General features: G+C 39.5%; 1 protein-coding gene across 4 annotated transcripts in view; it reads right to left on the minus strand.

Moving 5' to 3' along the window:
* Positions 1–438: 438 nt before the first annotated feature.
* gtf2ird1 (GTF2I repeat domain containing 1) overlaps positions 439–13,335 on the minus strand; it is a 30,055-nt gene continuing 17,158 nt past the window's right edge. For 3 of the 4 annotated variants that reach the window (XM_061248765.1, XM_061248762.1, XM_061248764.1), the window contains exons 14-27: positions 12,940–13,026; positions 8,448–8,501; positions 8,006–8,071; positions 7,445–7,628; positions 7,125–7,186; positions 6,521–6,592; positions 5,515–5,782; positions 5,327–5,355; positions 4,901–4,948; positions 4,385–4,462; positions 2,508–2,700; positions 2,312–2,349; positions 1,829–1,944; positions 439–1,627 (exon numbers count right to left, since the gene is read on the minus strand). In XM_061248765.1, the coding sequence (XP_061104749.1) occupies positions 1,559–1,627; positions 1,829–1,944; positions 2,312–2,349; positions 2,508–2,700; positions 4,385–4,462; positions 4,901–4,948; positions 5,327–5,355; positions 5,515–5,782; positions 6,521–6,592; positions 7,125–7,186; positions 7,445–7,628; positions 8,006–8,071; positions 8,448–8,501; positions 12,940–13,026 (1,364 nt within the window). In that variant the 3' untranslated portion in view covers positions 439–1,558. The remainder of the gene's footprint in view (positions 1,628–1,828; positions 1,945–2,311; positions 2,350–2,507; positions 2,701–4,384; positions 4,463–4,900; positions 4,949–5,326; positions 5,356–5,514; positions 5,783–6,520; positions 6,593–7,124; positions 7,187–7,444; positions 7,629–8,005; positions 8,072–8,447; positions 8,502–12,939; positions 13,027–13,335) is intronic. The other variant, XM_061248766.1, reaches the window with a different exon arrangement.

Genomic DNA, 13,335 nt, shown 5'->3' on the forward strand with positions numbered 1-13,335 from the left:
TCTATGGTCTTGTTTCCCTCAGAGCATGATGATGTTTTATGAGCATCAAACTGCACAGAATCACTGACCTGCTTATCAAATGTAGCGTTATGGCAGATGTTCACAGTCATATTAGGCTTACTTTTGATTTGTGAGCTCAGTGAAATATTCTGTCCCTTAAGATGAGACAGCTTATTTCAAAGTGAAATAGATCTACTCTCAGCATGTCCTCAACATAAGAAAAACTGAGTGCAGGATTGAACCAAACTAAAGTGACAGGAGAACCTTAAAAGGATTGTATTCATAGTAGAATTAAACCTCCACCAAAAGATTTAGAAGACCATCCCTGCTTGTTTCTGTGGAATCATTTTAGCAGGCAGTGCTAATTCTAAAACTAAAATAGAGTTTCATTATCTGTGAACCTGTGAACAATCAGTAACCAATAAAGATATACACAAATGCAAGGCAACACATTTTATTTCAAAGGCCTAAATGGCATTAAGGTACAGCATAGAAATACTGGTGAATCCAGAGAGACAGTTGTAACAGGATAACATACATAATTCTCCTTTCCTTTACACAAATTACATTCATATTGACATTTTTCTTGTGTAGCCATTAAAGTCGCTTTGATATGTTACAAAAGATAGCAACTTAGGGAACAGGGAAAAATATCTGAACATTTGTCATGGAGTGAATTTACAGTGCATTGCAAAATTTTCCCATCCATAGAATGGCTGGTCTAGAGAAATGTTATTCCATTATACACAATGGAGCTGGTGTTGCATGGTATGAGAAGCTAAAAGCCTTGAAAGGGATCAAATCTGGTGGACACACTATCCAGGTATTATTTCAAAACCCAATGCATCTTGGTGGACATTTTGTTGTATATCCCTGCAAATACAAATTATTGTTATTTTAAATAAATAAATAAATAATCATAGAGACATGTTAATAGTGTGAACCAGACTTGATTTGGGTATGATTTCTGTATACCACTCGCAAAAAAAAGAAAGAAGAACACTAAAGAGGTTTTATGGGTTGCATCTGAAAAAAGAAATCCTACAGTTTGGCCATACATATGTTAATGGGTACTTAGTGTAGTGGGAAGGAGAATATTGATTCTGAATGAGCATTTTAAATGGCAAATTCCATGAAAGTAATAGTGTATAGTATACCACACATTCAGCAGATTCTGTGTAGAAGCTGAGGCCACAGTTCAGCAGAGAACCTTAACAGTTAGTGTCTTTCAAGCACAGAGCTAATGTTTTAATTTTGAAAAATTTAAACAAGCATTAGTCCTTCCACCCCACTGTGTGAGGCTTTTCCTTCGGTTTTTTTTGTGCCGCCTTGAAAACCTTCACACTTGAAACCTCCTCTGCAAAAGCTAAAAGCACTCAGTTCATCCTTAAACATATTACCAAGCAAAATCTCCAATATCGCCCAATAGTTCCTCAGTTGTACAGGCTGGTAGCAACAGCACTCTAAAAAAAGCTGACATTGGGAGCCATGGTTATACATATTTGTTTGACATCTTCATTTCAGTTGTCCTTTCAGTTTAGAGGTTCCCATTGGTCTGCTAGTACTTGACTTTTCCTGGAACCTGCACATTGACTCCACTGTAATCCACCATGTACATAGGCCATTGCTGAAGACAAATAAAGACAAATGAGAGAGGGACACAGAGAGAATGAGAGCAACTTCAATTGGGATTTGAACTTGGTACCTTCTAGTTGTGAGGCAACAGTGCTACTCAGAACATCAACGTGCCAATCCATTTCAAACAGACAAATTTGAAATCTATGAAAGAAAAATGATTTGGCCCATAATTACTCCATTTGCTACTGACCATTACGGGAATCTGATTGGTTGACACGCCCGTCTCCACCCCTGGAGGCGTAGATACTTGGTTGCAGTCTGGAACTCTTTTTCGTTTGCGCCTATTGCTGGAGCCGTCTTTCCCTGCTGGAAAATTTCAGGGTACATTACAGCTTATAAACACATAAAATAAACACATAAAAACCCGTCAATGGCTTAGTTTCTATTTTTGTGAACCGAGTTAGAACATGCACGTCCAATATACTGTAAGTGCTGGGTTCAAATCGACGATCCAATAAAACCACAAGCTATAGCTACTGTAAGATGCTCCCATTTAATGACAATAATTAATCCACCAAAAAGGGTCTTCACTCAGGATGTGAGGAAAAACCATTTGGGTCAAATCATCAATGTTTTGATTACTGTAATTAAATGGAAGCATTGTTTATTAGCTAGTGAGTGATTTTTTCTTTAGTTTACATTTTTCAAAGAAAAAATATAATTTAGTACTTACCGGTATTACAGCTTTGGGTACAGATTTCTGCAAAAGGTCTGTAAATGAAAAAACCCCAAACATTTTATGTCCTGGAAAGATGCTTGATAACAAATTTCACAAGCTGCAACACCTCTCCTCTGTCCATAAACCTAGCTCATGTTTTAATTGAAGACACAATTACATAGAGTTTAGAAACTGCATTATAAACACTCACTGTAGCTGGCTCTTGATGTTGATGGTGATTTCATCCCTAGCCTGCAGGACTTTCTCCAAGCGGTTAATGTCGTAAGTGTTTGGGTTGCGGAAGGGAATATCATCTGGTAGTCCTAGAACTTCTACTGAGTCTGGACTAGCGCGGATAAGCTTATATGGTACCAGAACAGACCGGTCCAGGCCCAGTGCCTCACCTAAAGAAAGAAATATTGCAGTACAGATTTATAGAATTAAGGATTACACAAAGTAGGACTGAGCTGTACCAAAGCATATACATGGAGAAATATAAAATGTAAGTTGATGCATCTTCTGTGTTAGTTACATAATGTGGCATATATATATATTTTTTAATAAACTGTTTTGTTGTTCTACAGAGTATAAGGCGTCACAGCAAACAACAAAGCACTGTTTGTCAGTGCACTTTTGAGAGTTTTTCCAAGCCATTGTCTACCTGTTTCGATCCAAGCCTGTTTATTGACCATCGCTATTGACTTCTGTTTTGTTGACCACTGCCTGCCTGTACCACAAACTCTTGCCCGGTGTCTTTGTGATTTTGCCCCGTGGAGCGGACTTCGGTCTTGACTCTTGCACCGCCTTCGACACCGTCCATCTGCACTTCTGCCCCACTGACAGCTTCCCTGGTTACTGGAATTTTTGCATGCTTTACCGATTTCGAGACTGCCTTCTCCCTCAGTACTGTACTTTGTTTTTTGGCTGGATTACCTGTGTATGAACTGTTTGTCTGAGTCGTGCATTTTGGGTCCAACCCCCATGCACCCGTCTCACATGTTCTGCCATGGCCATCTCAGTCTCCAGACTTAAATCCCTTAAAAACCTGTGGTCTGAACTGAAGTGGGGGTATCCCAAGGATATCAATGATTCGGAAATGTTCTGCATGGAAGAAAAATGTGTTCTCTAACCTTTTATAACCTTTTTATAAATTATAGGAAAAGACTCACGGCTGTGTATTTGCACAAAATATGCACACAATATTTGCACAAAGTATTAAACCAGGGGTAACCGTGGAACCTGCTTTTTGGGGAAATATTTTTTTAATTTTAAAAATGTATTGTAAAATTTGGTTGATTCCATCGAATCATTAATGAAGCGCACTACCTTACGCATGTTGGAAAATAAAGCTTATGCCAATAACTGGATTATTTTTTAGTTTATGACACTTCCCGTGCATATTCAAGGGTGCCAATAATTCTGGAGCCCACTGTATGGAGTTTAATGTCTGTACAAAGAAAATACAACTGCCTTCAAATCAAGCAAATTGGCTTATTGTTGGAGGACATTTGTGGACATTGTGCTTGATTTGCACTTTGTTGTACGTCGCTCTGGATAAGAGCATCTGCTAAATGCCACGTAATGTAATGTAATGTAATGTAACATTTACATGATACATTTGCAAAATCTAATAGCCATCTTTAAATGGTAGGCATTTACATAGCGCCTTTATCCAAAGCGCTGTACAATTGATGCTTCACATTCACCCATTCATACACACACTCACACAGACGGCGATTGGCTGCCATGCAAGGCGCCAACCAGCTCGTCAGGAGGAAATGGGGGTTAGGTGTCTTGCTCAGGGACACTTCGACACAGCCCGGGCGGGGATCGAACCGGCAACCCTCCGACTGCCAGACGACTGCTCTTACTGCCTGAGCCATGTCGCCCCCAGAGAAGAATGAAATATAAATATAATATAATATAATAATAATATAATAAAATAATAATGAAATATATTATATATACATATATACAACATATACTCACAAACACACACGTTTTCATAAGTACTTAAACATTTTAGAGGTGGCAAGCTCAAATACACCTCAAATTCTCCTTGGGCGGAAAGGTAAAAGTTCAACTGACCATATTTCTTGTTGAAGAGTTCCTTCACTTGCTCCCGCAAAATGACTTTCTCTCCCATGCGATTGACCTCCTCGTCATCTATCATGAATGCAGAACGGAACCAATCCTCAGTCACCACCACTGCAAGTATATCTTCACTATGTGTACACTGACCACAAACCATGCATCCATCAGAACGGAAGTACTGAGCTACAAGCATACAATGTATTTGCCATGGAATTATACATTATGTTATGAATTATATTTTATTATATATATATATATATATATATATATATATATATATATATATATATATATATATAATTATTTTATATTATTAATACTATTAATTATACATGAAGTTGTTTATTTCCGTACCTACAGTAATAATATATTCATATATGATACGGTTTTATTGTAAGTGTTTTGATGCTATTTTGATGATGCAATGTAGTTATTTGTGATTAGCAGCTATGAATAGAAAATAAATTGAAATGTGATACAAATTAAAACATTATGACGGAGAGAACTCACCACTTATTGAGGCATATGCCTTTTTTAACAAGGTAATCCGTCTAGGTGCTGAAAAGAAAAAATTGAATTAAACACAGACAAGACAGGAGACTCATGGTATCAAGAGGTTGTGTATTAAAGGGAATGCCACACGGGTAATAATAATAATAATTTGTTATTTAGCTGAGGCTTTTATCCAAAGTGACTCCATAGTTGATTAGACTAAGCAGGGGGCAATCCCTCTGGAGCAATGCGGTGTTAAGTGCCTGTGCGGATCTTATCGTGGCTACTCCGGGGCTTGAACCACCAACCTTCCAGGTCCCAGCCATGTACCTTAGACACTAGTGCTAAAATGCATTCAAATTAATAGTAGCCAAGTCAAGGTTACAACATAAGGATCAGAAAATTAAACTATTTTGTGCAATGATCAAATTCTGCATTTGTCACCTGGTTTAGGGATAAGTCCTTGGAAAGGCCTGTATAAATGAAAAAAAAAGAAAACCCACTAAGTTTTCATTGTCCCCAAATGCTCTCTTATTGTACTAAAAGCACACACAAACATGGTTTAATGGTTATTACAAAGGACTGCAGGTACTGTAGGTTATGCAAAGTTATAATTTAGGAATGGTTTCTACCTGGTGATGGTGAAGGAGATTTTGTCAGCTACAGCCAGAATCCTCTCTAGGTTCTGAGATCCAAAGGTACAGGGTTTCCTGAATGGTATGCCAGGAGGCAGGCCCTCGATGATGACTGATCCAGGGTTACTCTTAATGCGCTTGTAGGGCACCTGGACTGGGTACTTAATGCCAAGTGCCTCGCCATATTTTCTGTTGAACAAGTCTTGGACTTGTTCCCTCAGGGTGTTGGCCAAATCGATTCTGGACAGTTTGGCCTCTAAGGTGTCTGTAAACAAAGGAAGCAAACATCAAGGCCGTTGTCATACCTGGAACATGAAGAGAATCCAAACATTTACTGATGGCTGACCAAAACCTGTTAACTACATTTGCCCCCTCAGATAATTTATTCACTGCATTAACATAATTTTCTTTATACAATGTAAAACACATTTGTACACTGCAATTATAGTCAAACGATTTGGTCAGGCAGATGTTCTTAAAGTTCTTCTTAATTTAAGTGAAATACCATGCCAAATAGAAAAAGGAATTATTGGAATATACACTGAGACAATCAAAAACCTAGAGTCAAGACTAGATACTGAAAGCTCTCTTACTGTGTGACTGCTCTAAGGAATTGAATGAACACACCACATTAATAAGAAACACCTGTCCCAAATATTATGGCTCTCTGAAATGGTGCAAAATAAAAAGTGCTGTAATCTCTACATGATGAAATGAAAATGTATAAAAATACTCTTTAATAATACTCGTTAAAGTATGAAAATATGCACATTAACCATGTCAATTGTTTGATTACAAATCCAAATCCAGTTGTAACAACAAATGTACTAATTAAATATTTGATGATGTATTATAGAACAATGTACATACAATATACGTCCCCATATAGAAATTTGTGTCCCCAGTCTACACGGTCACGTCCCAACAGATTCTCTATTACTGTGACTTGACCATCTACATACTGACGAACACTCACATATTGTGTGGTTGTTCTTTTGCTTACCTGAGTAGCCTGGCCTTTTGGATGCAGCTCCAGCATCTTCCAGCACATTGTCTTTGCAGTCAAGGTCTACTGCTGATTAAAAAAGCAATATCACACCCGAGTTGTCATGGAAATATCATTTTCTCTATTAGGATTTTTATAATCAAATTTTAATCATTGCTTAATGACTATGCACAGATGATGATGCATTATGGATTAGAACCATTGACCCGAAAGGGTTCAGATCTATTGATATAATTGATATAGCTAGAAGATATTGTTATTACACAATTGTAAAAGGCGAAATGTTAAATGTGCTGAAGTATTTTTTAGCTCTATGGTGTACGTTTTGTCTCTATTGGACTCATATAAACTCTGTTACAGTGGAATAAACACACAGCATTTGACTTTCTTTCAATATTTCTTTGCAGGCATATCCAGGGTAATGTGTCGGGTCTTTTCACTTGTCATCCATTTACACAACTGAATGTTTTATGAAATATAAGCAGCACTACACCATCTGCAATTAGGACCTGTACAGACTAGCACCAATTTCCAAATCTGGTGTCCTTCCCTAACCACTACTGCTGAATACTGAGAGATATTAGCTGTCATGGTGGCTCACCTGGGTTAGAAGCCGACAGGGGAGAGGCTTCAAGCTTGACTGGATCACTTAATAACTCTGGTCTGCGAGAGTTCATGCAAACATACATTAGCAGACATTATACTGGTTCAAAAGTTTAATTTTTTAAAGAGGCAGTATAAGCCCACCAATGGTAAAAACAGAAAAACGTTGATAACACACATACTATGATACCAGCTACATTAGTACAAATTAAGAAATGGCCAAAATAAAAATGTTTGCAGGCTTCCTATGGTTTTAACACCTTATGCTGTCACTCTCATTAGTTCCGATACTGAGACAATAGTCATGTGACAGCTCACCTCTTGATGACGAAGTGGATTTGATTGCTGACTGCCAGTATCTTGCGTAGTTTCGCCGTCCCAAAACAGTTGGGCCTGCGGAAAGTCATGCCTTCCGGTAGCCCCACGACAAACAGGTCGTCCGGGTACAACTGGAACTTGGAGTACGGCACCCTGGTGGGTTCTGGCAGGCCCAAAGCCTCAGCTGCAGTAGAGAGAGAGAGAGAAGGAGAGATGGAGAAAGAGGGAGACAGGGATAATGCACGGCATCCCAATTACTCACACACAATAAAGGGGATGCTGAGGGGTGGGGACATGTACATGTCGGTTTTCTGAAAAGAAAATCATCAGTACTTTCATCATTTTAATATAAACCAGCAGAAAAAGTTCAGTTGTCAAAACCAAAATGTCTGATAAAAGGCTGGTTTATAAATAATTCCATCTGCTGTATTATATAGAGCATGATACAGAATATAAGATTTGGAGCCGACAACCTCCAAAGTGGAGGTAGAAAATCATGTAATTACTTGCTACTGTAATGACTGTAAAACAGATTACTGAAGCTGATGTTGCATAACTTACAGTACTTGGTACTAAAGAGGCTTTCCACTTGCTTCCGAAGCTGTAGGATCATCTCACCAAGATCCTCTGAAAGAGGACAAAAAGGGTGGACTCTGACACTCTCCAAACAAGATGTGGGACAGCTACACAGCATGTTCTCCAGCAAGTGAGCCAAGGTGCTACTTTGAAATAATAATGGTGCATGCAGATTGAATAAAAGTTCTCAAAGAGAGAAATAATATGTTACATTATATTATATTACAGCAGATGCTCTTACCCAAAGCGATGTACAATATACTTATGATTAAAAGCATTTCAGTTTTAACAATGAAGTAAACATATATTTGCTCACAAGTCAGTGTCACACATTTTATTCATCTGACATAAATATTCTCCCAAATAAAAACCAAAAAGTCAACGTTAAAATGGACTAGGTATTTTCTGTTGGAGCAGGAGTTATTACCTTCAACAGACCTCCTGGGAATCTGAGTGGTGGGATTCTCTGATGCTGCTTCAGCTGAAAGGGAGAAAATTTGGTTTGCTTCTACAAGTTTGGAACTTTATTTTAGTCCCATCATGCGGAACAATGGAATCAGAAATGGCAAACTTTATATTTCTGCGTTCCTTGTTCACACACAAGCATTTTTCAATTTATACCCCGTCCCTAATTTCAATATTTCTGAATTTACCAGAAGCAGGCTTCACTTCTAATTGGCAAAACAAAAATTTAAATGAAAAATTCAAAACAAAGAAATAAACCCCAACAATGCTTAAAGTGGAAAAACGGACAGTTTGAGAGTAAATATGAACACGTGAGCAAGATTTTCATGGGAAGAAAAGCCATGTGAAAGAGTTTATCTCCAGATAAAAGTTTTGAAGGAAAAAACATTTAAACTGTTCATACAGTACTGTGCAAAAGTTTTAGGCAGGTGTGAAAAAATGCTGTAAAGTAAGAATGCTTTCAAAAATAGAAATGTTAATAGTTTATTTTTATCAATTAACAAAATGCAAAGTGAGTGAACTGAAGAAAAATCTAAATCAAATCAATATTTGGTGTGACCACCCTTTGCCTTCAAACCAGCGTGAATACTTCTAGGTACACTTGCACAAAGTCAGTGATTTCGTAGGCATATAGTCAGGTGTGTGACCAACCAACTATACCAAACAGGAGCTAATGATCATCAATTTAATATATAAATTGAAACATCAATCATTGATATGTCAATCATTAACTGAAACAGAAACAGCTGTGTTGGAGGGTTAAAACTGGGTGAGGAACAGCCAAACTTGCTTGCAAATTGAGGTTTCTGAAGAGTCTAATGTCAGAAGTCATGCACCATGGAAAGACTGAGCACAGCAACAAGACACAAGGTAGTTATACTGCATCAGAAAGGTCACTCCCAGGCAGAAATTTCAAGGCAGACAGGGGTTTCCAGATGTGCTGTCCAAGCTCTGTTTAAGAAGCACAAAGAAACTGGCAACGTTGAGGACCATAGATGTAGTGGCCAGCCAAGGAAACTTAGTGCAGCAGATGAAAGACACATCATGCTTACTTCTCTTCGCAATCGGAAGATGTCCTGCAGCGCCATCAGCTCAGAATTGGCAGAAACCAATGGGACCCAGGTACACCTATCTACTGTGCGGAAAAGTCTGGTCAGAAGAGGTCTTCAGAGAAGAATTGCAGCCAAAAAGCCATACCTCCGACGTGGAAACAAGGCCAAGCGACTCAACTACAGTGGTGTGAAAAAGTGTTTGCCCCCTTCCTGATTTCTTATTTTTTTGCATGTTTGTCACACTTAAATGTTTCAGACCATCAAACAAATTTAAATATTAGTCAAAGACAACACAAGTAAACACAAAATGCAGTTTTTAAATGAAGGTTTTTATTATTAAGGGAGAAAAAAAATCCAAACCTACATGGCCCTGTGTGAAAAAGTGATTGCCCCCCCTGTTAAAACATAACTTAACTGTGGTTTATCAAACCTGAGTTCAATTTCTCTAGCCACACCCAGGCCTGATTACTGCCATACCTGTTCTCAATCAAGAAATCACTTAAATAGGACCTGCCTGACAAAGTGAAGTAGACCAAATGATCCTCAAAAGGTAGACATCATGCCGAGATCTAAAGAAATTCAGGAACAAATGAGAAAGAAAGTAATTGAGATCTATCAGTCTGGAAAAGGTTATAAAGCCATTTCTAAAGCTTTGGGACTCCAGCGAACCACAGTGAGAGCCATTATCCACAAATGGCGAAAACATGGAACAGTGGTGAACCTTCGGGGGAGTGGCCGGCCGACCACTCGCGGGAGAGCGCAGCGACGACTCATCCAAGAGGTCACGAAAGACCCCACAACAACATCCAAAGAACTGCAGGCCTCACTTGCCTCAGTTAAGGTCAGTGTTCATTACTCCACCATAAGAAAGAGACTGGGCAAAAATGGCCTGCATGGCAGAGGTCCAAGACGAAAACCACTGCTGAGTAAAAAGAACATTAAGGCTCGTCTCAATTTTGCCAGAAAACATCTTGATGTTCCCCAAGACTTTTGGGAAAATACTCTGTGGTCTGACGAGACAAAAGTAGAACTTTTTGGAAGGTGTGTGTCCCATTACATCTGGTGTAAAAGTAACACCGCATTTCAGAAAAAGAACATCATACCAACAGTAAAATATGGTGGTGGTAGTGTGATGGTCTGGGGCTGTTTTGCTGCTTCAGGACCTGGAAGACTTGCTGTGATAAATGGAACCATGAATTCTGCTGTCTACCAAAAAATCCTGAAGGAGAATGTCCGGCCATCGAGAATGAGTGTCTGCATGCAAGAGTGAAGCATGGTGGAGGTTCCTTGCAAGTTTGGGGCTGCATTTCTGCAAATGGATTTGGTCAGAATTAATGGTCTCCTCAATGCTCAGAAGTACAGGCATCATGGAGGCATCTGATTAGCCCCAAATTTATTTTGCAGCGGGACAACAACCAAAACATACAGCCAATGTCACTAAGAACCATCTTCAGTGTGAAGAAGAACAAGGAGTCCTGGAAGTGATGGTATGGCCCCCACAGAGCCCTGATCTCAATCAGTCTGGATAACATGAAGAGACAGAAGCATTTGAGGCTGCCTAAATCCACAGAAGAACTGTGCCTAGTTCTCCAAGATGTTTGAAACAACCTACCTGCGGAGTTCCTTCAAAAACTGTGGGCAAGTATACCTAGAAGAATTGATGCTGTTTTGAAGGCAAAGGGTGGTCACACCAAATATAGATTTGATTTCTATTTTTCTTTTGTTCCTAATCCTTATCCTGAACAGGGTCGCAGGGGGGCTGGAGCCTATCCCAGCATACATTGGGCGAAAGGCAGGAATACACCCTGGACAGGTCGCTAGTCCATTGCAGGGCACACACACCATTCACTCACACACTCATACCTATAGGCAATTTAGGCTCTCCAATCAGCCTATCCTGCATGTATTTCGACTGTGGGAGGAAACCGGAGTACCCGGAGAAAACCCACACAAACACGGGGAGAACATGCAAACTCCACACAGAGAGGCCCCGGCCGACGGGGATTCAAACCCAGGACCTCCTTGCTGTGAGGCGGCAGTGCTACCCACTGCACCATATTTTTGAAAGCATTCTTATTCTTTCACATCTGCCTAAAACTTTTGCACAGTACTGTATATCCAAATAAAATATGATTTACATATAAGCTAAGTCTTTACCCCCTAGGAAGGCCAAATGTATATTTTACAATATTTCAGCATCATTCAGAACATCTATTCCTTGTGTAGTTCTCAAGTATCCATATTTTCTCAAAATATCTGGGTGGAGGAGAGACTTTGACACTCTCTGCTATAAGATAACGGAGAGATCCTGAAGGTAATCTACACAATATCACGTGAACAGTGTGAATGATTCACCAGGGAGGACAAGGTATTTCTAAATGATTTTCATATAAGGGTTTGGGCTGCAGGGCTAATGTTGAAATGTGCTAATCAGGATGTAGGCCATGTACAGTCAAACCTGAAACCAAGAGAGAGGAGCAAAGAAATCCAACATAAAAACTCACACAGGGGCAAAACACACACTATTTGTGTTTGCAGTATGTGGTAAAAGTCTACATTATGAAGTTATGAAAGTCATCATTCACTTTACTCCAATTATTAATCTCTTAATTCTTGGAGGAGTGTTCCTGTTCTAGTACCTTCCTAAACCTACCATTGCCAAAAAGTAGAAACATGAAGGTGCCCACCGTGACATGTATTTTAGTCAACAGTCTGAAAAGATATATAATAAGTATATCATATATAAAGTGGTTGTTCATTCGTTCCCCCCATACTGAGGATTTTTGCTTGCTGCCATATTGATAAATGTGAAAAATGACAGGTGATAAGACCTGCATTGAAAATTAAATTTTCTGGAAAATATTCTTTGGGGAACAGGCTTGACTGTAAAAACATTTTAATGCAGGGGTGTCAAACTCGAGAAAAGTACCCACCCATCCAATTTTTAACTCCACGCCTGCAACTTCTAAAGATCTGCGGCAACTCAGCCATGACCACTTCAGCTTGTATTGTGCCAACTGAAAACCTTCAAAGATAGTTTAGCTCCAAAGAAAGATTTTCAGAAAAGGCACGTTGTGTGTACTATAGTAAATGGCTTGCTAATTTTCTCTAAAGAAATGTTGCCAAATACAGATGCAAAGTGGGTTAAACATGATGGATGAAGCCTTTCCTGAACAAGCAGATCACTTCAGACACTAAGAGGAGCAGAGAGTGGGTGGAACACTGGGATACTGGAGGATACTGGGCACTATTGACTTGGAGGTGGAAGGGGAGGGAAATCTGAAAAGATTCCATACGTTTTTGGAAATCTATCTCCCTAACAGAAGGAGAGAGACTGCTGGTGGTGGCCCCCGGGTGGCGCTGTGTCCTGGCGGAGCAGTGTGGGAGCGAGGCAGCGGTTACCTGCAGGGGCCTCCAGGGGGCGCCGGCTCTCGGGGGCCAGAGCATCAGTCAGAGACTCACTCAGCTCTTCCGTAGAGACACTCGCGTCTGACGGGAGGGACAGCGCATGGTCAGCACAAGCCTGATGCAGTCCGTTATATAACTGGGCTTCACTGAACAACCCGCCTGCATCTAAAATTCTGTCAACATTTTCTAAAATAAAGCAAAATGACACCGCAAACTCATCCAAGCATTTCTGGCATTTTTGTTTGTAGGCACTGTAACAAAGTGTTCTCATTTACATCCTTGTGCAAATTAAATCAAGCATGTTTTTTTCAGCCATATTTGTGTAACATTTCATTCATACATTCCACACTGCATTCTCATAAATTCCATCCTCGTCCAGGTGTGTTCATG

Source organism: Conger conger, chromosome 7 (assembly GCF_963514075.1).
Source record: "Conger conger chromosome 7, fConCon1.1, whole genome shotgun sequence".
Lineage (NCBI taxonomy): Eukaryota > Metazoa > Chordata > Actinopteri > Anguilliformes > Congridae > Conger > Conger conger.